The following is a 27332-nucleotide window of genomic DNA, read 5'->3' as shown; positions in this document are numbered from 1 at the left end:
TGTATTTAAAGGACAATTCTTTACTTTCCTTTGTTTTTTCCTACAGAAGTGCCAGCAGCACTCGGGAGCCTGAACAACCTCCTGAGGCGGAACCGGAACGGATCGCCACTGCCAGCCCTCCTGTCCCTCAGGCATCGGCTCAGGACAAACCGGGTCCCCTACCAGATCCCTCCGCTCAACAGAGGCTCTTAGGTTTCCGGACAAATTTGAGAGCCCTTGTGAGCAGGCAGAGATCCAGTAGGACCAGTCGAAATGATTATGTGGACCTTTCAGAGGTAGTTTCCGACGCTCTGGAAAGTTTTGCCGAACATCAGAAGGTATTTAGTGCAGACTTGATTCGCCGCTGAGAGGGGGCGGAGTTGTGATTCAACGCAGCTTTAACTACCATTGTGGGCTAAGTATAATCAATTTGATGGACTCAATGACGCCTGAGCAGTTGCACAAGTTTAAGATCATGCTAGAGAATGGGTCATGGGAAATTATGCACCGCCCCCAACCCCGACTCTCACCCCCCCCATCCCACATCAGTAGACATTACCGCCAACCTTCGCATTCCACCCCCTGAGCATGTGTTCCCTTTTGTCTCGTATTTTACTTCTCCTCCCCACTATTTTTCTCCCCCTTCGGTCCAAACTCCCTCCGCCTCTACACATGCTCGCGTCCTCTCCTCCTCCTCAGACCCTTCCATTCTCCCCACCCCACAATTTCACCCTGCATCCTTTCCTGTGGCCAGTAGTTTTATCGCAGATAATCTACAGGACGGGGGGCTACCATTGCCAGCCCCAGACCACCTACCCTGTGACAATCCACCTCCCCTCAAAATTTTGCACATTTTTAAATTTTATATATATATATATATATATATATATATATATATATAATTAAAACTACCATAGGCTTACTACTGTGCGTTTATTATAACACCCTTGGTAGTTTTTTTATTTTTTTTTTCAAAACAGCACTAGTGCCAAAGGTGGCTGAACCATGAACATGACCATCAATAATGAGCTATCCTTTGGCTCTTTATTGAACTTAAATGCTTGTTCATTGTTCAATCTTGTGCCCTTTCATATAAGCCCTTGTGGGAGTCACGGTCCATCAGTATCATCATGAATTCATTATTAAATTGTAATTTTACAGTTTGATTAATGATTTCCCAATGATGCTCTGACATAACTAGTCTGATTAGCACAAGGGACATACTGCTGTTAAGACCTCTTGCACACGACTGTATGTCCTCCGAGACATACGGTCCATGAGTGGGCCATATGTCCTGTAGTGGCATTGATCGTGTGCAAGGGAGTACACAGCATTATAGTTTACAATGATGCTGTACAAGTCGGGCTGCCCGCGGGGCTATTGTATAGCACTAATAGATTGAGCAGCACAACATGGACAGCATCATGATGCTATGTACTCCCATATGCACGATCAATGGCGCTTCAGGACATATGGCCCACTAACAAACACTATACATCTTTTAGTGCATATAGTCGTTTACAAGAGTCCGAAAGGTGTGGTCCGTGACCAGAGCTGAAACCGGACCGACTTAGAATTTCAACCAGTCGGCCCCCAAGAGATTAGCAACGGAGCATTTAAAAATGCGTCAAAGGTAATGACAACCCTGGGGATCTGAATACATAAAGTTGGGGGGACACTTTGAAACGCTACTCAATACAAAACGGATCCGCTAAAAGGGTGCAAAAACACAACCGCACGTGACAAACTGATCCGCATTACAGACGGATCCGTTTGTACAGATCAGTCAGAATGGCTTCCGATCGTCTCCGTTTAGTCATTTTATTGACTGAAACGCATTTGAGATGGATCCAACTGATCTGTAAAATGCCAGTGTGAAAGTAGCCTTAAAGAGGTGGAGATAAGAGTCATCACATGTTGACTGTCCCAACACGCTACCACCGGACATACAATTATTCACAGGCTTGAATACACATGACAATAGCAGTACTATCCTATTATCTTGGTTAACTATTTTTATTTGTAAAGCTCATACATACAGGCAGAAGGTTTTGTACAAATGCATAAAGCAAATGGAAAGCTAACAAGAAGCAAAATGGGCAAAAGAATAAAAATTGCCAAAACCCTAATAGATATTAGCACACTTCCCAAAAAAACAAACAAAAAAAAACCCAGCTCCACAGAAAACAAACACACTTACAGAAGAGTATGTATCTGCTTACCATCACACACATTTACATGAATGAAGGGGACAGTGGGACTGAAGAAAGAAAATATGTGCGGTGATGTCAGATCTACTGTAGGTCTGCCTATTGTTAAAATGGGGTTTTGCTTCTTTAAGAAAACCTCTTTCCAAATGGCCATTCAAAGAGGCTGTCCCTTGACAAATGATTTTTTCCTATGTATAACCTGTAAGACAGGTAAAAAGTAGGATTGCTGGGGGTCTGAAATTCTGAGTATATGGGACCGTCTGAAGCAGCCAACGTAACTCATTTGGCTATTTGCGATTTCCATTTAATGATGGAAATAAAAATTTGATTGAGGAGAAAAGGTCATTTATTTGATGATAATCTAACTTTGCTAAGTTTTATCCACCAATTCCCAATCTCACTTCAAGCTGAACTATTTCTTCTCTACCGTTTCCCCAAGAATCCTTGCTGCTGGCATGTTCCAGGAAGGTACAGACAGGCTCTTATAAACCTAGGCTGGGAAACACTCAGCTAGGTAATCTAAAAAAAAAGGAGACGCCCTGAACTCTGAAGACAACATTGCTGCTGGCTATCCATGTTTACTTCAATGGGTAGAAACGAGTTATGTATTTGGAAAACTTCTTTCACACAGTCGAAGAATTGTCAGGCACTTGTGGGACATGCCCCAACTGGTAACACACAGTTGGATCTTTATTGCAGACTGCTAGTAATCCATTCATAAATTAGGAGGAATAACAGAATCCTTATTATTAGAACCCCACAGTTGTTGGTTTACTCTCTATATACATATCTTCTGAAGTTTTCATTCTCCAACCAATGTATTCAGAGTTTTCCTGAAAGAAGTTAACCACTGAACTTGGAGAGGACCTGTGACCTCTCCTGACATGTCCGGTTTAAGCAGTCACTTGCATCCCCTTTGTAATAACAATTATGCAGCATCTAATCTTATGACTGTGTTCTGCCATTCATTTATGAATCCTGCTACAAGTTATGATTGAATTACATATAGTCTGCAGTGAAGGTCAGATAGGTGTTACCAGTTTGGGGGGGGAGGTGTCCTTGCACAATATGAAACTGGCAGCACTGACCAGATAGTATCAAACTGTGCAGGACACCCCAACTGGTACCACCTATCTGGACCTTCACTGCAGACTATGAGTAACCCATTCATAACCTGTAGTAGAAATAATAAATAAATGACAGAACACCGAGCCACAAGAATAGATGCTCCAGAATTATTACAAGGGGGATGCAGGTAATTGCTAAAACAGACATGTGAGGAGCGGTGACAGGTCCTCTTTAATCTACAGAGTGGAATGTCAAATTGGTTATGCACACTCCACAACCAACCACCGAAACAGCACTCCCCTGAAAAGTGTTAGGAATCAGATACAGAGGACACACAAATATGATAACTGAACACACAGGAAGAATCATGTACATGTGAGGGAAAGTAGTGGATGACCAAGAACACAGAACACATTTTTACTGTGGTGTCGTTTCCCATGATCCTTTTATAGTGTCAATGTATATTTAATGAACAATAAGACATGCAGATGACAGTGCAACCCGTGAATAGAGTGGTGATGTTAAGGTGTGTATGGACTTATAATCTAGAGTGGCATTATTCAGAAGCACATGACCAGACTGTGTTACCATCCACTAAGGGAATTATGCCTCCTGATTTACAGCAGCCAGCTAGTGGCAGACATACCTCATTAGCAGTTAACTTGTCCTGGGGTGTCTGTGGGGACATGGTGGGTGTCGGTTGACTTGAGGATGGGGAAGAGGTGGTGGAGGAGGAATGGCTTTGCTGTAAGAGATCTGGCAAGAGGTGAATGCGCCCGGCAAAGCCATTGCTCTCAAGTTGATTGGCACGCTTTTTGTCAACTGTACTCTGTAGAAAAAACAGGCACACTTGTCTTCTTCAAGTGCTGCTAAAGTACATACTATCCCTGGACAATTCTAAAGGTTGGACTACAAAAAACTGATTGTGGGGGAGGCAGTTAGAGCTGTCAAGTAACTTCATGTCTTGAGGCCACAGTAAGGGTGAAGGGTTATTTTTCATTTGAACTTTTTGTCCAGTATAATTTTAAAGGAATGCAGTTGTCATGGCTGACATCTTAAAGATCTGCAAGGTTACCCTTGACCAAACTGCTGGACCACCAAGTATGAAGCAATGGATTCAATCTATAAACTTTGTATTTTCTGAAGCAAAAGCTATATATTGTGTCACACATTTTATACACCAATTAAAATGTTAGTGTTATAAATAAATCATTCTATTATTGTGTTATGGGGATTAACCCATTGTTTGCCTTAAACTTTAAGGGAAACATCCCTTCTCTGTGCTTATGGTCTTCAAAAGGGTCTGCACAGTCTTCTGGTTCAGAAAACCACTGGTTTATCAGAATATTAGGAGAGTGTCTGTGGCAGAACATGCAGGAAGCAGCAAATTAATGGGGCTTGATCTATGTATTGCACATGCAGAGAAGCAAAAGTTATCTGCCAAAAGGAATGGATGCTAACTGATGACACAAATGAGATGCAGGAAAATGAACAGCATGAATGGATGAGTAGGTTATGCTGTAGTTACTGGTTCCCTCATACCTGTCGGACGATTAAAGTGCCTTCTTTGGAAGGAGTCATGGCAGGCTCACTCTCAACATCATCATGGACAATCATTGTTTTTACAGACTCCGTTTCTCCATTACTCAAATTTAATGCAGACCTACACATTAAAATTGAAAGATAATGTATACAGAGAATTCTTAAAACCATTTTGACAAGAGAGCTCAGAAACAGTATTTTAGCTTTGAAAAGTCATACATAGCTCTGGCATCCTCTGGGCCGGAGGTTGATTCATCTGCGCCTTCTTGCTCGATGTCATCATCCTCCTCATCGGTGGTACCAGATTCTTCACTGGATGAAGAATAATCTGTTACTTTATGCAGAGGTCGCACATCTTCCACAGCACGAAGCTCCTTTGCCAAAGCAGTCAGGTCCTTTTCAAGAAAATATGAGTTGGGGACATGTGTAAAAAAAAAGCATAAAACACAAAAATCTGAATAAATTCTGAGGATATGCTCACATATGTGTTGGAGGCTGTGTCAAGAACCTTCCCCACAAATCTCACTATTTCTAATGGGAAGTAATTCTTCATCCCGTCAAAGCATGGACACCACAGGAGAACCCAACAGACTTCATTGTAAATAAGTGTGGCTTACTGGTCACCGCTGGTGTCCATCATTCGACAGATATGCCACTGTATCATGGTTTCAGTTTATGACAGAAATCATGACGCACACGTGAACAGAGCTTTACCATGACTAAAAGCACTTCCACCGGAAATTTAACCAAAATACAAAAGGTGCTGCTAATACAAACAATTAATGGATACAAATTATATATACATACATACATACACACAGCAATCATTTGACCACCCCCCAAGAATATGGAGTTTTTCTCTGAATCCATTTAACTCTTCAGACACCCTGCTATATACTAAACTGTAGCACAAACATGTCAAGACTACTGATATGAAACACAGGTCATCACACAGAAATGACACATCCAGACCACCGTGCCCCTAAAGAGCACTTAATCAAAAAATGCTATCTGCAGGCAGCATGTTATAGAGCAGGAGGAGCTGAGCAGATGGATATATAGTTGTGTGGATAACAATTCAGTAAAATGTGTCATTTATAAATTTAAAACTCTGCCATTTCTGATTTTAGTTGAACACGGGGAGGTGTTATCAGTAATTGAGTTATCTGTGTAAGTGAGTATACCCGAGGTGGACTTAAATTCAGAAAAGTATAAATTAAATTAAAGAGGAACTTTCACCAGGATACATGTATTGAAATAGTTATATTACCTTACAGTGCAGCCCCCAGTGATGTCATTTTTTTTTTCAAAGGACCCCCCCCCCCCCTTTCGTCCGCTGTGGTCCCCGTTTGTTTTGGCACCTCATATGCTAATGAGGCAATTTGGTTGAACTAGGCAGGGACTTCAATTTGTCCTGGGCATGGTTAAATACTCCCTGGAGCTCAAGTTCTCACAAGAATCGCAGCTCCTTCTCTTGCGAGAACTTGAGCTCCTTCTCCCTGGCTGAGAGCGGGGTGCTCTGATTGGATGCGCTCGCAGCCAGGGAGAAGATAACCACTCCCAGGACAAATTTAAGTCCCCATCTAGTTGAACCAAAGTGCCTCATTAGCATATGAGGAGCCAAAACAAACAGGGACCACAGCAGATGAAAGGGGGGGGGGTCCTTTAGGGGGAAAAAAAAAAAGGCGGTAAGACATCACTGGGGGTCGCACTGTAAGGTAATATAAGCCATTTCAATAAATGTATCTGGGTCCTCTTTAATTAATTACAGGTTTTGCTGAATCTTTCCCCAAAACACTATATATCAATCTGCTCAGCTCCTTCTCCTCTATAACATGCTGCCTGCAGATAGCATTGCATTGCATGATGTCAGCATCTCTTTAAGCAGAACTAAATCTGTCAATTATGCCACCTCCATTCCAGTGCAACATAGGGCTGCCATCACATTCCTGTGTCAGAAATGTTGATATGTATCACCTTATTTTTCTTCATATGTTTGCATCATTTTGAAGATATGGAGATATCAACCAAAGCTCAGCGTGCCTTGCAATTTACTAACAGATTTAAAAAAAACTTTACTATTAGATTCAACTTACCACTTCTCCCTGGATACCCACATTCAGATTAGAAAGCAATAAAAGAGAAACATAAAAGACAAAATGTTAGTGATAAGGAACATAGTCATGTTCTGAATTGAAACAGTATGCAAACATTCAAATACTAATGGAAACTTCCAAGTAAATTATAGAAAGGATTAGACTAATAAAGAATGAGACAAACTGAATGAAGGTTGTAAATACAATAACTTATTTAGGAGCATTTTCCAGTTTAACTGTTCACTGATCGTTTGTTGAAAAAAAAAATCTACCATGTGAGTTGTCTTGGTCGGTATGTGGTCATAATCTGACATTAGTCAGTTCTGGCAACTGATTATTTATGTCTGTACATGGTCATACATAGCTTATAAAGCTACCAAGAGATAAAAGGTTAGTGTCAGGCAGGCTGCAGCGGCAAAGGAACAGCCTGTCAAAGTTCATCGCCTCTGGCATAATCAGATACTACCAGAGCACTGCCAGGCCCCACTGTCTATAATGGAACCGGCCTGTTTCCGGCATTAGTGCCAATATTCAGCTAGACAAATGCAACTGCAAGCAGCAGGTTTTTGTCCAGCCGAATCCCAGCAATAATGCCAGATCCCCGCCGGGTCCCATTATGGTCAGGGAAAGGAAGCATTTGGCTATGCCAGATACGATGAACGCTGGCAGACTGTTCCTCTGCTGGAGCAGCCTGCTGCAACATTTTAGCGCTAGTGTAAAACTAGCCTATGTTGACCACAAGTGCTACAGGCAGTTTCCATCAGACGTTTTTAGTCATCTTTAAAGCAATATCACGATTTTGTCAGTGACCGCAGGTAATTCTGTACATATTTCCATTTCTATGTGTGTAATCTTACACTGAATACAAACACTTTCCATTTGCATGAAATAATACTGGATTTAATATGTACACTATACAGATGAGTAATATACTAACTACTGACACATAGGGGGGGAAAAAAAAACTGTGTGTTCTTACAGTAGGCTTGGTTGGTCTTCCAATTTCTTTCTTCTCATCAGGCTTCTTGGCTGTATTTTCGGGACGCTGAGATGGTGACCCTTCTGATTTTGAGGATGCTGGCAAGGAAAGAAACCTCTAGATAAGTTATACAAATATACTAAACAGGAAAATATAGGATACAGATGACCCACCAGATAAGACAGGTATATAGAGCCACAAAGCATGTAAGTGCTGACAATATCTTAGTAGAAAAGAAGACCTGAACCTACTTACATCGCATGCGGAAGCGTTCTCCAGAACCACTCTGTGATCCTGGATGGGAGCCTGCCTGGGAACCGGAATTACTGGATCCAGAAGAGCTGCCACTGCCTGGTCTGGGTACAAGTTTTTCCACCCTCTCCCAAAGCAACCTGGGCTCAATATTGCTGAATACAAAAACAAGCAGAACAATCTACTAAGCCAGAGATACATGCCATGGTATTCTTAATGTGTTTAGCAGATACGTGAAATGACTGTTAGACTCACTAGACCTACCTTGTGGAATTTCTCTGTCCAGTTTGGCTGTTCTGTTGTACACTGCCCTGGAGAGGAGAATCTCTTCGTGACAACACCGGGGATCTTGATGTTGTCCTTACAGGTACCTTTATATTAAGTAGAAATATAGAAAATGAAGCACACAAAGTGAGTCATCAACTATTTTAACACCAGTTCTCATAGAAAATGATTTAATCCAAAAACAATAGATTTAATTATAAGGTTTCCTACCAAACACAATAAATCTTTCATCCAGATTGCAAACAATGAACATTTATTCTGAACTGTTGCTTCAGTTTCTCAGCAGAGAGTTGATAACATGACTTGTTAACATGTGGGAAATGAAGCAACATAATGCAGTTACATGGATAAGAGCTGCAAAGTAGTATGTAGAGAAGCTGAATAAAGCAATAGCACAGGTGACATCTATAAAGAACAAAGCATATGCAGCCTGTGATATTAGAATAGTCTCTGGATCCTTTCATTATGATCCATACAGTTACCATATATTATGAATAGCAAGGACATGACTCACTTGAAAATGGTCCCGAAAAGGATGAATTAATTTTTACAAAACTGGTAGAAAATCAGGTCAGCAAATTTTACCAGATACAAGTGAGGTCTATTTAATAGCATAACTGAAGGTTAAATCATTTCATGCTTTAAGGCCAGATCTTTATTTTTCAGGTGTTTATTACTAAGGCCCAAACTGTCTAGGCACCAAAAATGCATGCGCAAAAACTAACCCAATGTATTGTGATAACATGGAGATAAACCACTTCACAAACGTGGCAAAATGTAGCCCTATGAAAAGAGGTCCATAGTCACTGATAGTAGCTACAAAACCCACCATTCTGTGCAAAAACATTGTAAATTGTGTCACGTGTTGACACTATAACCTGGCCCTATAAACACATGAACTGCTCATCTTACTGATTACTACATCTTACCCTTGGTGGCACCTCTTCACTGTCTGATCTAGCCCAAACCCTTTGGTTAGGCTCAGGTATGTCAGATTTAGGGTCAGAACTCTGACTTAGACCTTCATTGCGTGGGGGAGGGTGTGGGTCCTGAGAACGAAGATGGTGAGGTGCAAATTTGGGAGAAGGGTCACTGAAGGAATGGGATCGCGAGACAGGGGAAACATTGTTCTTGAGGGATGCCAGATGAGACCATTGGACCTTACAAGAAAACAAGACATAAAACATTTACATGGGGCACTGGCATCACTAACTTTTTTTTTAATTCCAATGGTGCAGAATTTAAAAAAAGCCAGACAATGACAAAAAAAACAAGATAAAGCAGGTTCCCTGACACAGCTATAAGGGACAAATAATAGCATGAATGAACTGTGGACTGGCAACAGGATGAATTGCTGTTAATGTGTTATTGAGCAAAAAAGATCATGCACAATCTGTCATTACAAGGGAGGTGCACTAAAAGAACAAAAAGAGTACAAATACTTACCTTGAATGCTATATACACGTTAAGGCCTCCACACAGAGGAAGGTGCCCCTCTGAGGCCACATATTCCCCTCTTCATGCAGTTTGGTTATACATACAGTTTAGGACCATACCGCACTTTGATTTTTCACAGAATGGGTATTTTTCCCCCTCACTTAACGAGGCACATGAAGGTTCAATAGGGCCTCAAACTACTATAAACACCATATTTAGGATCCATGTGATACAAATCCTGAAGACGGCAGTAGGGATGTTCAATAGACTATGAAAAGAAGGCAGCAATCTATTACTGGGGCCAAGCACCTTGTTATTTTAGAGAAAAATCACTGTAGATTGCAAGGTCAAATTTATTGGACACTGATGACAAATGCTTTTCATCCAACCTGAATATTTCTGGATATCTTTTGCACCTTGATGTGAACAGTGGTCACATATGCATGAATGAAAGGAGTGTTGTTCGTTACAATCTGCATGCACGGTGGGGAGCTGCAAAATTGCCCAATCTGCTTAATATTAGTAGGACGAGGGACTGATATAGGCTGCATCTGCTGAAGCCCGGAACACTTTTGCTATAGGTCGTAAAATTTCAAAATATTGGATAGAAAGTTCCCTGCTGTCCCTTTAGTTCATCCTAAATGCTTCAGTGAAAGGTCTTACATCTTATGGTTAAAATCCATTTTCATCTATCTCGCATTAAGTGTGAGAAAAGTCTTCTGCCCTAAAGGCACGTTACAACTCTAGGTGCAGTCCAGACCAGAAATGGCCATACAAGTGGATTCTCTGGCGTTTGCCATGGTCACAATATCGGAATCAGTTTTTCTCCATGCATTCTTTCCTGTGTACTGTGAGACTAAACAGGATTTCATCTCTCCAATGGCTAGTTTTCGCTAAAGATACAAACCAGAGAGGTGAGCAAAGTAGTAATGTTTCAGAAAATGGAAAACTAACATGGATTTAGGAGAGTTTCTAATTCTATCAGAGATGGCTCTATACTACTCTTCTGCTCTAAAGGTTCCCATATCCATTAGACTAAGGGTTCACTCAAATGACCGTATGTGTTTTACGATCTGCAAATTCCGGATCTGCAGAACGTGGATACTGGCCATGTGCGTTCCGCGGACAGCATTATTATAGAAATGCCTATTCTTGTCCGCAATTGTTCGTCATGTAGAATAGCAATGAACGACTGCTTTAGCCAATCAATGCCATCTTCTGAAAAGAAATAGAGCATGCTTGAAATTTGTAACTGATAGTTCGATGAAAGATTGTTTGTCTGTCGCCCCCGGTGTCACTGTTAATGTACGGCCAAATTGAACAATATGGACTAAAATGTGTATATGGCAGGGTCTGTGAAGCAATCGATCACCGGGCAATAGTTCGTTCAACAGTTGTTCAAATATCCATCTACTGCTTTTAGTTTTTTTTATCAAACTTGCACCTAGAATGCTGAGCTAAGATGCTGGGCTTTCCAAGATCTAAGGTCTATCCCTAATATGCTCACCATGTCAAGCTTTTAAGAACATGACATATCTCATTTGGAAATACTGTAAAAAAGAAGATTTCTATATAGTAAGTTTGTAAAGTTGAAAAAATACAGATGTCCATCCAAATTCAGCCTTTTATCCTGCAAAGTTGATTCAGATAAAAGTATAGAACAATTTCATGAGGTACAAGCAAATTTCTCTCCCCTTGAGAAAAAAAATACTTCTCAAATCGAAAACTGGCAACTAAAATGATTCTGTGAATCAATGACCCTTCTCCAGTAACTATAATCTGTAATACTATTACACTCTAGAAATACATGCAGGTTCCTCTAGAACTCTTTTAAAGAGTTCACCGCCACCATCACCTCATCTGGCAGAGAGTTCCATAGTCTCACTGCTCTTACAGTAAAGAAGCCCTTCTATGTTTGTGTAGAAACCTTCTTTCCTCTAGATGTTGAGGATGTCCCCTTGTTACGCTGACAGACTTAGGCAGGGGCGGATTGGCCATAGATCCTACAGGGAAATTTCCTGGTAGGATGATACCCAGGGGGTCTACTGAACTCTCCTTATGGTAGCCAGCCAGGTAAGTAATGATCTGTTGCTCTTAAAGTTAATTATTGATGGGGGTGTCAAGTATTTATGTACCTGAATGACGACCACAGATGCCCTCCTGATTCCTGGATTTCAATTGTATTGCCATCCTGCAGCAAGAGGAGTAGGAAGACAGAATGCACCATACAGGGGCAACTTCTGAGTAGGTATTTTGTGCTGCGGGGGCATTATTTTGTGCTGCACTGTGGTTTTTTATGCTGCTGGGGCAGTTTGTTGTGTTGAACTAAAGTATTTGGATCTGCTGGGGTGGTATTTTGCGCCGTAATGTGGTATTTGATGCCCTGCCTATTTGTGTTGCCCTGCCTTCTGTCAATCTGGACCCGCCAACGACATGGGGCCACTTTTATTTTATTTTTTCCAGGGCCACTTTATACCCAAGACCAGGGCCAGGGCCAGACTGGGAACTTAAACAGACCATGATAGAGATCTCTGTATTAATTATGTAAGAATCTCATGAGATCAGTTCTCTCTCCGCATGTCTCACAAAATCAAGAGGCCTTCCCTTCCACTGCTCGGTTTGATCCTCACTCCCTGTCCAAGCGTAATAACCTCAGCCTTCTAGCTAACTACAACATGGATCAGTAGGCAACCCCTGTATTCTCTGTAAAAGTCTTTTTGTTTCAAAGCTATAGAATGACACACAGCAAGGTGGCTCTCACTTCTGTCACTGTCCTGCAGGAACCATTAGCAAAGTATCACACTGCTCTATTTTGAGGGGATAATGCCAAGAACATTAGTGGTTTGCTTTCTAAAACGGCCTTTAAAGTGGCTCTAAAGCAGGGCTTCACGTTACATTTCTTGGCCACTCAAAGCCACTTAAAGAGAATCTTTAGCGACCTCTATATCAAACTGTTTGCATAGACACATACACAGCTGTGGTTCACCTGCTTAAAATGTTTTTATTTTGTTGATCAGAGGGTCCGTTCCTGAGTTATGACATTTTCTTACTATGCAAATTAGGCCTTTGGTACAATAAGGGTGTCACTGTTGCTCTCATTGCACCCAAGGTCAATAATTTTGGTGGACAGCCTCCCCCCCCCCCCACCCACCCCCTTCAACCATGCTGCCGTGGCGTTTGGGTGCAATATGAGCAATGGGACAGCCTCATTGCACCAAAGGCCTCATTTGCATATCAATAAAAAGTGTCATAACTCAAGAATTGAGCCTCAGATCAACAAAATAAAAACATTTTAAGCAGGTGTAGCTGTTGCTACATTTGAGTGCTCACAAAATAACAGCAGTGGAAAGATGTCAGATTACACACTAGAAACTATTACCATACCTGAGGCTCCACCGGCCTATGCATGGCAGGCTGAGAAGGCTCAGAATTCCCATTGGAAAATGACTCAGATCTTGAAGGCACTAAAGGCTCCAACACTCTCCCTGTTTGCTTTGACTGTGCTTCAGGAGAGCCTTGGGTAGCTTTCCTAAGGCGCTCTTCTGCCTGTACCAAAAGCAAGACATGCAAGGCATTAAAGAGGAGAATGTACAGATACAGTAGTATTCATTTATGTGATGCATTGTGACAAACTCAAGGAGTAAAATTCCAATGCCTTGGGGAGGTGTAATATTTATTATACTGCACATTTCTATCGACGAGTTACTGGTTTGCCTTTTGCACTAGTTAATAGCTATAATTGGCAAGAATGCACACAGCCAAAATTTACTAAAAGATGGACAATTTGTCTTCTAATGATGGTCGCCCAGGCACTCCAAAAAGCAAATATTTAAAATAATGTTGTCACGCAAGTGACTCAGGTACAATATAATATACATAGATAATTTATAAACAAATACAGGGTCCAGAGTTGAGTTTACCTCTCGCACACGTTCAGCCTGATCATAGTGGGCTTTAGACTCTGGGATATGATAACTTTGCTTGATTCTTTCTAGCTGTTGCATTTGGGGTTGTTGAGGTTGCGGCTGCTGTGGAGGTTGCGGTTGCTGCTGAGGTTGCTGCCTGTGATCATGTTGTAAAGACATAAGATACGCTTGTTCTTGCTGCAGTTGACGCTGCAGCCTCTCTGCCTGTCTGTGCTCCTCCATTTCTCGCCATCTGTATTCCTAAAATAAAAAAGTCAACGTATATAAAATATTACACAAAGACATGCCACGTAATAACACTGATCAGACCCCTCTTCCACACCAGATGTGATATTTAAAGTGACTGGTATTCTCCAAATCGCCATAAAGCTTTTTAATGCTTTCAAATTTTCATTAGACTGTAACCCATCATTTCATTAGAAACAAATGCCAATAGTGACTACAGAAAGTGTCCATGATACATTAAAGAACATGTCGGGCCTAAAAGACATTTACACAGAATACTATAGGCATTCACGTTAGCAGATTGATCCAAGGCACAAACAATCAGGGTGCTGGACAGAGCTTCTGATGTTTTTCATGAGCACAAACTTAATATGGATCATCCTTAGCTTTAGCTGAAAGTTTCTTGCATCAGGAGGGAACATTTTCTGACAGATTGTTACAAAGGAGTGCTCAGACTGTAATAAATGCCTGGTCTATGCTGCCAATACAATTGCAACTCTTATGGGAGAGGTTATTCCCACCATAGCAGAAAATCTAACTGCATCTACATAAGCTAATGTGGAAAGTAAATCCAAAGGCTACACAGACTTTTTTTTAACCCCTATGGCAATGGTGGTGAACCTATGGCACGAGTGCAGAGGCGACACTCAAAGCCCTCTCTGTGGGCATCCGCACCCTGGAAAAAGTCTATGGTGTACCAATATGCCCTAGACTTTTCCTGCCGATCATCAGCGCACGGCACGCTATGAACAGCACAGGCAGGCTGAATGTAGGCAGGTTATTATAGCTAAATGATTAAGTGCATGGAAGATATACTATATTTGATTGTAGTATTCAGGTTAAAGGGCTTCTGTCCTCCCACTAAAGTCCTTTTTTTTTGGGGGGGGGGGGGGGGGGGGGGGCTAGTTAAATTCCTTATACTGCGATATATGAAAATATAATGGTGTTACTTACTTTCCTTCAGCAGTTTTTTTATAGAAACAAAACTTTTATAATATGTAAATTAGGTCTCTACCAGCAAGTAGGGCGTCTACTTGCTGGTAGCCGCCGCAAAAAACCGCCCCCTCGTCGTGTTGATTGACAGGGCCAGCCGCGATCTCCTCCTCCGGTCGGCCCTGTCAGCTTTTCAAAAATCACGCGCCTGTGTTCATTCGGCACAGGCGCTCTGAGATGAGGAGGCGCGCCGGAGGAGGAGATCACGGCTGGCCCTGTCAATCAACACGACGAGGGGGCGTTTTTTTGCGGCGGCTACCAGAAAGTAGACGTCCTACTTGCTGGTAGAGACCTAATTTACATATTATAAAAGTTCGTTTTTATAAGAAACTGCTGAAGGAAAGTAAGTAACACCATTATATTTTCATATATCGCACTATAAGGAATTTAACTAGCCCCAAAAAAATTAATAAAATGACTTTAGTGGGGTGACAGAAGCCCTTTAAATTGTCATGTTGCCACTTTGTGATAAATAAGTGGGCTTAGGGTTGCAGTTTGGGTACTCGGTCTCTAAAAGGGTCGCCATCACTGCTATGGCATCGTAAATAATTTTGTTTCAGGTCTTTCCCCCCGTCTTCTGTCACAATCTTAAGCTTCTATTCACATGATGGCTATATGAGGGCTTGTTGTTATGCAGGACAAGTACTAGTTATTGGCACCATTTAATTTACCATATCACGTACTGAAAAACGAGAGAAAAAAAATTGTGGGGTAAAACTAAAAAAGCAAAAAACAATTCCACTTTTTTTTAATGGTCTGGACATTTTGAAATGCAGCAATATCAATTATGTTTGACTTTTATTGTTTATTTTATATGTAAAATTGGTAAAGGGGATGATGACCATGTAATACTCTCGCTTTTTTAAATTTTTATGTTTTTTCTAAAACTTTTTTTCTTTTATTTTTAGGCCCCTTGTGTGATTTGAATGTGCAATCATTCGATTGTTTGTTCCACAGACTGCAATAGTAAGTAATACTTTGCAACTTTAGGGTCACTGACTAATTGCTCAGATGCTGTGGTAACTACTGAGCACAGCATTTGAAGGTTTAAATGACCAGGATTAGAGTTATTGATGATGAACAAGTCCAACTTTGGACTGCAGCTACCATTCACTGGCACTACTAACCCAATAACTGAAAATTAGGACTTTTTCCTTTTGTGCGAGTGGTACACCTCTTTAGGATATGTTTACATGACAGCCTTTCAGTACCCCATAAAAATAAATCAATAGGGAAGACCGGCTGGCGTTTCTGCCATGGACTCCACGCCACCAAAAAGTTGTGTGAACATACCCTTAGGCTAGTTTCACCCTAGCGTTCAGACATCTGGCAGAGGCCGGAACAGCCTGTCGGAGCCCTCTGGTTCAGGCATTGCTGGACAGCGCCTGAATGCCAGCCAGCCCCATTAACTATAATGGAGACCGGCGGAGATCTGACGGCAAACCAGCAAATATGCTGAGAATTGGCTGGACAAATAACGCTGCACACAGTGTAAAACTAGCCTTACACTGACAAGTTGTGATCTTCACCCTTCATATTAGCCTGAATGGAAGTTGCATGACACCATGTCTGAAATGTGCAGCCATATTAATGCTGACCTTTAATAACTGAAAAAAAAAAAAAAAAAAAACCTATGTGCATTAATAATATGTGAGAACAATCAAATTATATATGTTATGAGTTCCCCCTCTTAATGCAACTTTACAAAGCAACGTCTGCCTCGAGGGATTACGTGTAGCTGTGCCTGTCAATCTAGGGTGCAGACATTAGGCTTCCCACACCAGCTAATTGTTTGTACAGCTGTGCCGAGACAAAGCTGACCCCCACAACCTGCTACAGCAATGGCATCAGATCACCAGTAAACTCTCACCAGTAACATGGCCTGCTCTTGAAGCAGCTGTTGTTGAAGGATTTCCAAGTGCCTCTGCTCCTCCTCCAGCTGTCGTCTGATATACTCCTGTCACACAAACATTTTGGAGGGTTCAGGTTGTTAACCTGAGCAGTGTGTAAAATGCACATGCACGGATGGCATTGCCAAATGCCAACTACATCAACTTAAAAAACATGAGGCACATATAAGAAAACATGACGATGAAAACATCCACACTGTGACAACAATGGAGACTTCAGTCAGTATTGCCATGTGAGAAAGTGCTCACGTTTCGACTGCTATGCAATTCTATTCCATGTAGTTATTTGCAGTACTTATGGAAACAAACAAAGTGGACATCTTGTACATTAAAATTCATTTAATCCAGCATTCAACTTCCACATGACTGTGGATTATTTTATCTAGAATGTCACAAGAATAAAGTAATGAGCTGAGAAAACCAGTAGGAACACATAACAGTACTATGTTCTGGTAGAATTTGTTTGTCTGTTTTCCGACAAGTTTTTTTAACTTTGCCTGCATTCTTGGAGATTTAGCTTGACATTTTTCTGAAACGGTGTAACAAGTCAGATCATATACTGCAGCATCTACTAGATTTCATTAAAAGGGTTTTCCGAGATTTAAATATTGATGACTTATCCTCTGGATAGGTCATCAGTATGTGATCGGTGGGCACTGGCGCTTCAGTGAGCACCGTGGCCTTCTCTGTGCTCACCAAGCACAGTGCCATACATAGCATAGCAGCTGTGCGTGGTACCTCAGCTCCGTTCACTTCTATGGCGCTGAGCTGTGCCTAGACCATGTGACCGCCGCTGCCTTCTCAATCAGCTGATGACCCATCCAGAGGATCGATCATCAGTACTTAAGTCTCACAAAACTTCTTCAATGCTAGATTATAGGCATGTTACTTTATCGTATCAAGACATTTTAAAATGAAATGCAATTATTCAAAAAGGACACTAAGTGGCACTCTCTCTAACTCAAACTTGTTAAAACAGGTTTACTGTTTAACTTGCAAAAATAAATAAAAATCTCACAAAGTCTACCCTCCATGTTTTACAATACATTATTTAGAATTGGGACGCACTACGGAAGAAAACCCTTTGCGAATGTAGCATGCCATTATACAGCTACGCTAGGGTCACATTAGCTTCAGAGGTCCTAGCAGGAGACTCCATCACAGATTCGGGCAAAGAAGGACATGCAGCAGTCAAGCAAAATGCCGATATCATGATGAAAACTTGATGGACCCATTATAGACAGTAGGATCCACATTGTGCAGCAACATTAGCATTATCCATCAAATGACGAATCCATGATACCAATTTCCTATTCCTAGACTGGAACTAAAAAAAAAAAAAACAATTCACGGCAGATGTGAGCCTAGCCCAATTTACAAACTTGAAGGTTTCTGGATGTTCTCAGTACTCGATGGTCAAGATAAAATTGTGATCTAGAGGGAAAAGGATTTTTACTAGTCTGGCAGAAATCTAATTAATTACTACAAATAGTTTGGAAGAGCTGATAACAGGGAATAGGTTGCAAACGTAGCTAAGATAAACTAGGTTTACTGTCCCATTAAAGGGAAACTTCTATCAGTAAGTGGTATTTATACCATATTCTTAGAAAACAAGTTTATTTAGAATTTTTGTCTGTTTATCTTTTCAATTCGGCCATGCTATGAAACTGAAAATTGAATACAAAATATTGTCATCTGTAGCAGTCAACACAAATGATGAGATCTCCGAAATTGATAGGCAATCCATTGCCTAGCTGACGCGAGTTCAAATGTAAGGAAATCCTCAAAAATTCGGACGTGCTGAACTGGGATAACGGTATGACAGCTCTGTTTTCATGAGATGACCACAGAAAACATGAAGTGACTTAAAAGATATTATAACCAGAAAACCATCCACCATTTTTTATTTTATTTTTTATTAAAAAAAGATATGTAGAATATTTACATACAGGTTGTTAATATGTGATAAAAAATTTATGGAAGTGTCCCTTTAAGTCAACTTGATTCACACTAAAGCCTTATCCATTAAAGGGGTTATCTGACTGTAACAGATGACCTAACCTCTGGATAGGTCATCACATCAGCATCTGATCTGACCTCACTGACCTAGGGTAAGCAGTGCTCACATTAGCACGGAGACCTTCTCAAACAGCTGATCGGCAGGGGTCCTAGGTGTTAGACCCCCACTGATAAGATGCTACAAGATTCTGCAAACAGTCAGATCAGCCATTTAATAGAGTTTAGTGTGAATAGAGTTGATTTAAAAGGGACTAGGGATGAGCGAATCAACTTCGGATGAAACATCCGAAGTCAATTCACATAAATCTTAATTTGAATACTGTACGGAGCGAGCGATCCGTACAGTATTAGAATGTATTGGCTCCTATGAGCCAAAGTTAAGACTTCGCATAATAACTTCATAGATTAATTTCTATTGTAAAAAAACATTTCCCCCAACTCAGGTTCGGTTCCAAGGTTCCACTCGGAACCGAACCAGAGTTCGGGAAATAGTTTTTTTTACAATAGAAATTAATTTATGACTTTATTATGCGAAGTCTCACGAGACTTCGCAAAGTAATAACTTTAGCTCATAGGAGCCAATACATTCTAATACTTACGGAGCGCTCATTCCATACAGTATTCAAACAAAGTTTTATGCGAATAGACTTTAGATGTTTCACTTCCTGTCAAGTTCAGCTATACCCTCCAAACTCTCCCCAGACTGCGGATGTTTAGGAAATACAAAGTGGGCATGTTGGAATTCAGCTTTCCAATCCTTTTATTCACCAAAAATCTTCCTTTTCTACTCATTCACTAAATATGCATGCTCGGCCATATGTATGGGAGGATCGGAAGAGTTAGCTGTCGGCTGGATAAGAGGACATTTATTTCAGGAGTATGGCCAGCTACACACATAAATACATTAAGTTTACCTGTTCTCTCTCCACCCGTCTTTTCTCTTCTTCAGCTCTTCTACGTTCCTCTTCTTCCTTACGTCTTCGTTCCATCTCTTCCATTCTTTTTTTCTCTTCCTGCTCTCTTCTTCTTTGTTCTCTTTCTTGTTGTCGCCGAGCTTCACGTTCTCTTCTCTGCTGCTACTCGAAAGAGTTAAATAAAAATAAAAAAAAGTTTATAAAATTAGCCTGGAATTACCTAGCCTACACATTGTCACTGTACTAAACATATACAACTGTGTGGACTGAAGGAGCCAGATGCACAACATAATACATTCATTTCAGACTTTGTTTGCTTAGCTCAATGTTGGACTGTGTGATTCAATCATTGTGAAAGCATAATCAGCTTGTTCTAGAAAATTATACTGATGCTATACTGTCTCAGTGTCAATTAAAAGAAATCAGAAGCAATTTGTTAAATTAGTTGTCCAAAACAATAAAAATCAAGCCCTGCAATAGCTTAAAATAAAAAGAAATTATCTTATACCCCACTTTTTTCTTCAGCATCGCTCTTCCGCTGCTTGTTTACCAACTGCAGCGGGGACAAGCCAGTATACGAAAAGTGCTCGCTGAAGCCAATCACTGTCCTCAGTGGCCAAACCCTGAGGAAAGTGTTTGGTTGTAGTGGTGATATTTTGAAACCTGCATGACACTGACACTGTAACACAGTGTGCACAGTGACAAGCATGAGCTCATCTCAGAGAAAGGCATCACAATCTCTGTAAGTATAACACTAACTATAGCCATCTTTCCTTAATACGTGGTCGCAGGGTAGTGAAACATTACCATGGCAGTTGGGTCTAGGAAAGGCATCCATGCCTGCCATAAGTTTCTGCCAGAATCATGGCCCAAAACACAAAACATTGTACTAGTGACAGGCTATAATGCTTTGGAATACTATGTAATCGAAAACTATACAAATGATCAATCAATACATAAAGCCACCCCAGTGGGGTGAAACCCCCCCCCCCCCAAAAACTATTAAAATGATATTTGATTAGTTTAATTAAAAGAAAAAGACCGCCTCACCAAAGGAAATAAAAAAATTCTCGTTAAACAAAAATGTAATGGTTAAAAAGGTTATGTAATGGTTTCTCCAGGAATAATTTAAAAACCCTGTTCTGAAACGTGTACAGGACTGGTTGCCTCCACTGGCAAAGCTGCTTAGGCACTTGCATATACCAGATATTGGTGAGTTTTCCTGCCAGGCTGCTTAACCACGATGGTAAAGCGTAGACAGAATCACCTATAATGCACACATTCTAGGAAAGGTTGCTGGAAGCCATTTTGAATAATTATATTCAACTATAAAAAACAAAAAAACTATTTGGTACCATTATGATTGTAACAGCCTGCAAGTTAAATAAAGCTTTTTATTTATACCGCAAAATGCATAATTTTTTTTCCATTGCCATTATACATACCTTAAAATTGTAAACTATAAAAACTACAGCTATCCCGCAAAAAAACAAGCCCTCATATAGCTACGTTGTTATGGCTATGGCAATGTGGCATCTGAAAAATAACTTTTTTTTTTGCCTAAGTACTAAAATGTGTAATATATATATATATATATATATATATATATATATAGTGCCTTGCAAAAGCCTTAATGTCAATGTTTTGTTAATCTGAATTTTATGGGATGATCAGAACACAATAGTCTAAGTTGGTGAAGTAAAATGAGAAAAATATATACGGTAAATAAAAAACAATTTTTTAGAAATAGAAAACAGAAAATTGGCATGTGCGCATGTATTTACCCTCTGTTAGGAAACCCATAAAAAGCTCTGGTGCAACCAATTACATTCAGAAGTCACATAATTAGTGACATGATGTCCACCTGTGTGCAATCTAAGTGTCACATGATCTGTCATTACATATACAGTGAGAAACTGAAGTATTTGAACACCCTGCGATTTTACAAGTTCTCCCACTTAGAAATCATGGAGGGGTCTGAAATTCACATTGTAAAAAATGTATAAATCAGGAAATCACATTGTATGATTTTTAACAAATTTATTTGTCTTGCACTGCTGAACATAAGTATTTGAACACCTGAGAAACTGCAAGAATTCTGTCTCTCAAAGTCCACCTCTACTCCACTCATTAATCTAACTTGTATGAGCTCTTTAAAGACACCTGTCCACCCCACAATCAGTCCGACGCCAACTACCACCATGGGCAAGACCAAAGAGCTGTAAAAAGACACCAGAGACAAAATCGTGGACCTCCACAAGGCTGGAAAGGGCGACGGGGCAATTGCCAAGCAGCTAGGTTAAAATAGATCAACTGTTGGAGCAATTTTTAGAAAATGGAAGAGGCTAAAGACGACTGTCTGTCTCCCTTGGACTGGGGCTCCATGCAAGGTCTCACCTCGTGGGGTATCACTGGTGATGAGGTTAAAAAGGTTGAAAAAAAAACAGCCCAGAACTACAAAAGAGGAGCTGGTCAATGACATGAAGAGAGCTGGGACCACAGTTTCAAAGGTCACTGTCGGTAGAACACTAAACCATCATGGTTTCAAATCATGCTTTGCACAGAAGGTTCCCCTGCTCAAGTTATCACATGTCCAGGCCCGTCTGAAGTTTGCCAATGACCATCTGGATGATACAGAGGAGGCATGGGAGAAAGTCATGTGGTCAGATGAGACCAAAGTAGCACTTTTTGGTCTAAACTTCACTCGTCGTGTTTGGAGGAAAAATAAGGATTAGTTGCATCCCAAGAACACCATCCCTACTGTGAAGCATGAGGGTGGTAACATATGCTTTTGGGGGTGCTTTTCTGTGAAGGGGACAGGATGACTACACTGTATAAAAGGGGTTATCAGAGTTATTTTTTTGTTCTATGTTCCTAACTAAGCAAATGTAACAGCTTTCCAATTCACTCACTTTATCACCAGTGGCTGGTTTCTCAGATTTCACTGAGGGTCACATGACCTGTGATGTCAGCTTCTCTCCCTGCTCTGATAAAGTTCGTTTACAAGCCTGTAAACGAGACGTCACTGTGCTGGTCACGCCCCCCTTCACTGCCGTCTACTCTCTGCTGGGATTCTTAACCCCTTCAGCTGCACAGCTCTGCAGGCAGTGAAGAGACAATACATACTAGAGAGAGCATTGCACAAGAAGGTAGGGGGAAGATCCTGTGTGTATTAGCAGTGTCATTATACAGATGTGACATGTAGTCCTACACATACAACATGCTGCAGAGTCTCCCAGCAGTCAGACATGTCAATCAGGGCAGCACTTGTATTCACTCCCTTAGCAGTGTCATTATACAGCTGGGATTTGTAGTCCTACACATACAACATGCTGCAGAGTCTACCAGCAGGCAGACAGGTCACTCAAGGCAGCTCTTGTATTCACTCCCTTAGCAGAGCAGGGGGAGGGCCAGAGATTGTTTTTATTGCATGTAAACAAAGTGCCAGAAAAGAACCAGGGAAATGAGGAAATATATATTTTTTTTTTTGCATAAAACTTGCTTAGCTCAGTTACATATCAGATTTTCAGTGCTATATTTTGTTTTTTCATAACTTGGACAACCCATTTAAGGAGAGGATGAATGGGGCCATTTAGTGTGAGATTTTGAGCAACAACCTCCTTCCCTCAGTCAGAGCATTGAAGATGGGTCGTGGCTGGGTCTTCCAACATGACAACGACCTGAAGCACACAGCCAGGATAACCAAGGAGTGGCACCATAAGAAGCATATCAAGGTTCTGGAGTGGCCTAGCCAGTCTCCAGACCTAAATCCAATAGAACATCTTTGGAGGAAACTCTGTGTTGCTCAGCGACAGCCCAGAAACCTGACAGATCTACAGGAGATCTGTGTGGAGGAGTGGGCCAAAATCCCTGTTGCAGTGTGTGCAAACCTGGTCAAGAACTGCAGGAAACGTTTGACCTCTGTAATTGCAAACAAAGTCTTCTGTACCAAATATTAACACAGATTTTCTCAGGTGTTCAAATACTTGTTCAGCAGTGCAAGACAAATAAATTCTTTAAAAAACATACAATGTGATTTCCTTATTTTTTTTATTTTTATTCTGTCTCTCAGAGTGGGAATGCATCTACAATGTGAATTTCAGACCCCTCCATGATTTCTAAGTGGGAGAACTTGTTAAATCACAGGGTGTTCAAATACTTCTGTTCCTCACTGTAAACACCTTTTTTGAAAGGCCCCAGAGGCTGCAACACTTAAGCAAGAAGCATCACTAACCAAACACTGCCATGAAGACCAAGGAACTCTCCAAACAAGTAAGGGACAATGTTGTTGGGAAGTACAGATCAGGGTTCAGTTATAAACATGGCACAACAACAAACCTGCCAAGAGACGGCCGCCCACCAAAACTCACGGACCGGCAAGGAGGGCATTAATCAGAGAGGCAGCACGGAGACCTAAGGTAAGAGACTGGAGTATATGTACATAGGATGACAATAAGCCGTACACTCCATAGAGTTGGGCTTTATCGCAGAGTGGCCAGAAGGACAGCCATTACTTTTAGCTAAAAACAAAAAGGCATGTTGCGAGTTTGTGAAAAGGCATGTGGGAGGACTTCCAAAATGTATGGAGGAAGGTGCTCTGGTCTGATGAGGGTAAAATTGAACTTTTCGGCCAAAGAAAACGCTATGTCTGGCGCAAACCCAACAAATCACATCACCCAAAGAACTCCATAACCACAGTGAAACATGGTGGTGGCTGCATCATGCTGTGGGGATGTTTTTCAGCAGCGGGGACTGGGAAAACTGGTCAGAGTTGGGGGAAAGATGGATGGTGCTAAATACAGGGATATTCTTGAGCAAAACCTGTACCACCGTGATTTGAGGCTAGGGTGGAGGTTCACCTTCCAGCAGGACAATGGCCCCAAACACTGCTAAAGCAACACTGGAGTGGTTTAAGGGGAAACATGTAAATGTGTTGGAATGGCCTAGTCAAAGCCTAGATCTCAAATCAAATAGAAAATCCGAGGTCAGACTTAAAGATTGCTGTTCACAAGCACAAACCATCCAACTCCAGGAGCTGGAGCAGTTTTGCAATGAGGAATGGGCAAAAATCCCAGTGGCAATGCTCATAGAGACTTATCCAAAGCGACTTGGAGCTGTGATTGCTAAAAAAGGTGTCTCTACAAAGTACTGACTTAAAGGGATGAATAGTTATGCACATTGACTTTTTCAGTTATTTTGTCCTATTTGTTTCTTGCTTCACAATAAAAAAAAATAAAAAAAATCCTCAAAGTTGTGGGCATGTTCTGTAAATTAAATGATGCAAATCCTCAAACAATCCATGTTAAAGGGGTTCTGCACTTTGTTTTAACTGATAATCTATCCTAATCTATCCTCTTAGCCGTGCCCAGGCCAGTTGATAGTAGTCGTGACATCACTGGGCCAGCGCCGCTGCCTTCTCAAACAGCTGATCGGCCGGTCAGATGCTGATGAACTATCTAGAGGCATCTAGATCATCAGTTAAAACAAACCGCAGAACCCCTTTAATTCCAGGTTATGAGGCACCAAAATACAAAAAAAGTCAAGGGGGGTGAATAATTTTGCAAGGCAGGGTATATTATACACATATATATATATATATATATATATATATACATACACACACAGTTGCAAGAAAAAGTATGTGAATCCTTTGGAATGATATGGATTTCTGAACAAATTGGTCATAAATGTGATCTGATCTTCATCTAAATCACAATAGACAATCACAGTCTGCTTAAACTAATAACACACAACAAATTAAATGTTACCATGTTTTTATGGAACACACCATGTAAATATTCACAGTGCAGGTGGAAAAAGTATGTGAACCTCTAGACTAATGACATCTCCAAGAGCTAATTGGAGTGAGGTGTCAGCCAACTGGAGTCCAATCAATGAGATGAGATTGGAGGTGTTGGTTACAGCTGCCCTGCCCTATAAAAAACACACACCAGTTCTGGGTTTGCTTTTCACAAGAAGCATTGCCTGATGTGAATGATGCTTCGCACAAAAGAGCTCTCAGAAGACCTACGATTAAGAATTGTTGACTTGCATAAAGCTGGAAAGGGTTATAAAAGTATCTCCAAAAGCCTTGCTGTTCATCAGTCCACTGTAAGACAAATTGTCTATAAATGGAGAAAGTTCAGCACTGCTGCTACTCTCCCTAGGAGTGGCTGTCCTGTAAAGATGACTGCAAGAGCACAGCGCAGACTGCTCAATGAGGTGAAGAAAAATCCTAGAGTGTCAGCTAAAGACTTACAAAAGTCTCTGGGATATGCTAACATCCCTGTTAGCGAATCTATGATACGTAAAACACTAAACAAGAATGGATTTCATGGGAGGATACCACAGAGGAAGCCACTGCTGTGCAAAAAAAAAAAAAAACATTGCTGCACGTTTACAGTTTGCACAAGAGCACCTGGATGTTCCACAGCAGTACTGGCAAAATATTCTGTGGACAGATGAAACCAAAGTTGAGTTGTTTGGAAGAAACACACAACACTATGTGTGGAGAAAAAGAGGCACAGCACACAAACATCAAAACCTCATGCCAACTGTGAATTATAGTGGTGGGAGCATCATGGTTTGGGGCTGCTTTGCTGTGTCAGGGCCTGGACGGATTGCTATCAAAGGAAAAATGAATTCCCAAGTTTATCAAGACATTTTGCAAGAGAACTTAAGGCCAGCAGTTGAAGCTCAACAGAAGATGGGTGTTGCAACAGGACAACGACCCAAAGCATAGAAGTAAATCAACAACATAATGGCTTAAACAGAAGAAAATACACCTTCTGGAGTGGCCAAGTCAGAGTCCTGACCTCAACCCGATTGAGATGCTGTGGCATGACCTTGAGAAAGCCATTCACACCAGACATCCCAAGAATATTGCTGAACTGAAACAGTTCTGTAAAGAGGAATAGTTAAGAATTACTCCTGAACGTTGTGCACGTCTGATCTACAACTACAGGAAACGTTTGGTTGAAGTTATTGCTGCCAAAGGAGGTTCAACCAGTTATTAAATCCAAGGGTTCACATACTTTTTCCACCTGCACTGTGAATGTTTACATGGTGTGTTCAATAAAAACATGGCAACATTAAATTATTTGTGTGTTATTAGTTTAAACAGACTGTGATTGTCTATTGTTGTGACTTAGATGAAGATCAGATCACATTTTATGACCAATTTGTGCAGAAATCTATATCATTCCAAAGGGTTCACATACTTTCTCTTGAAACTGTATATACACACACACACTATATGTTTCATATTGCCATATTTGTATGTACTGAACACTAGAATAAATCTATTTTTGGGGCACAGGAAAGAAGAAAAGAAAAGAAAAAGAAAAAAGAAATAAAGTTTCTGGACAGTCCAGTGTGCTTCAAAGAGGGCCACTCACAACTAAATACAATGCAATTTGAAAGCAGCAAGTTAGAGCAGGAGAAGCTTGTGGAATTTGACTGTTGCAGCCAATCACTGGCCTCAGCAGTGATGCTTGG

At 40.9% G+C, this 27332-nt stretch overlaps 1 protein-coding gene across 11 annotated transcripts in view; it reads right to left on the bottom strand.

The window, feature by feature from the left end:
- The window catches only part of MAP4K4 (mitogen-activated protein kinase kinase kinase kinase 4), a 154105-nt gene that overhangs the window by 18902 nt on the left and 107871 nt on the right, over nucleotides 1–27332 (bottom strand). For 3 of the 11 annotated variants that reach the window (XM_044283916.1, XM_044283917.1, XM_044283919.1), the window contains 12 exons: nucleotides 19836–19997; nucleotides 16863–16949; nucleotides 13769–14014; nucleotides 13233–13394; nucleotides 9341–9571; nucleotides 8391–8497; nucleotides 8130–8281; nucleotides 7875–7972; nucleotides 6896–6904; nucleotides 5019–5194; nucleotides 4800–4920; nucleotides 3904–4086 (listed from right to left, as the gene is read on the bottom strand). In XM_044283916.1, the coding sequence (XP_044139851.1) occupies nucleotides 3904–4086; nucleotides 4800–4920; nucleotides 5019–5194; nucleotides 6896–6904; nucleotides 7875–7972; nucleotides 8130–8281; nucleotides 8391–8497; nucleotides 9341–9571; nucleotides 13233–13394; nucleotides 13769–14014; nucleotides 16863–16949; nucleotides 19836–19997 (1734 nt within the window). The remainder of the gene's footprint in view (nucleotides 1–3903; nucleotides 4087–4799; nucleotides 4921–5018; nucleotides 5195–6895; nucleotides 6905–7874; nucleotides 7973–8129; nucleotides 8282–8390; nucleotides 8498–9340; nucleotides 9572–13232; nucleotides 13395–13768; nucleotides 14015–16862; nucleotides 16950–19835; nucleotides 19998–27332) is intronic. The other 8 variants (XM_044283922.1, XM_044283920.1, XM_044283921.1 and 5 more) reach the window with 5 other exon arrangements.

This window comes from Bufo gargarizans, chromosome 3 (genome assembly GCF_014858855.1).
Source record: "Bufo gargarizans isolate SCDJY-AF-19 chromosome 3, ASM1485885v1, whole genome shotgun sequence".
NCBI classification, from domain to species: Eukaryota; Metazoa; Chordata; class Amphibia; order Anura; family Bufonidae; genus Bufo; species Bufo gargarizans.
This window is presented reverse-complemented; position numbering and strand designations above follow the sequence as displayed.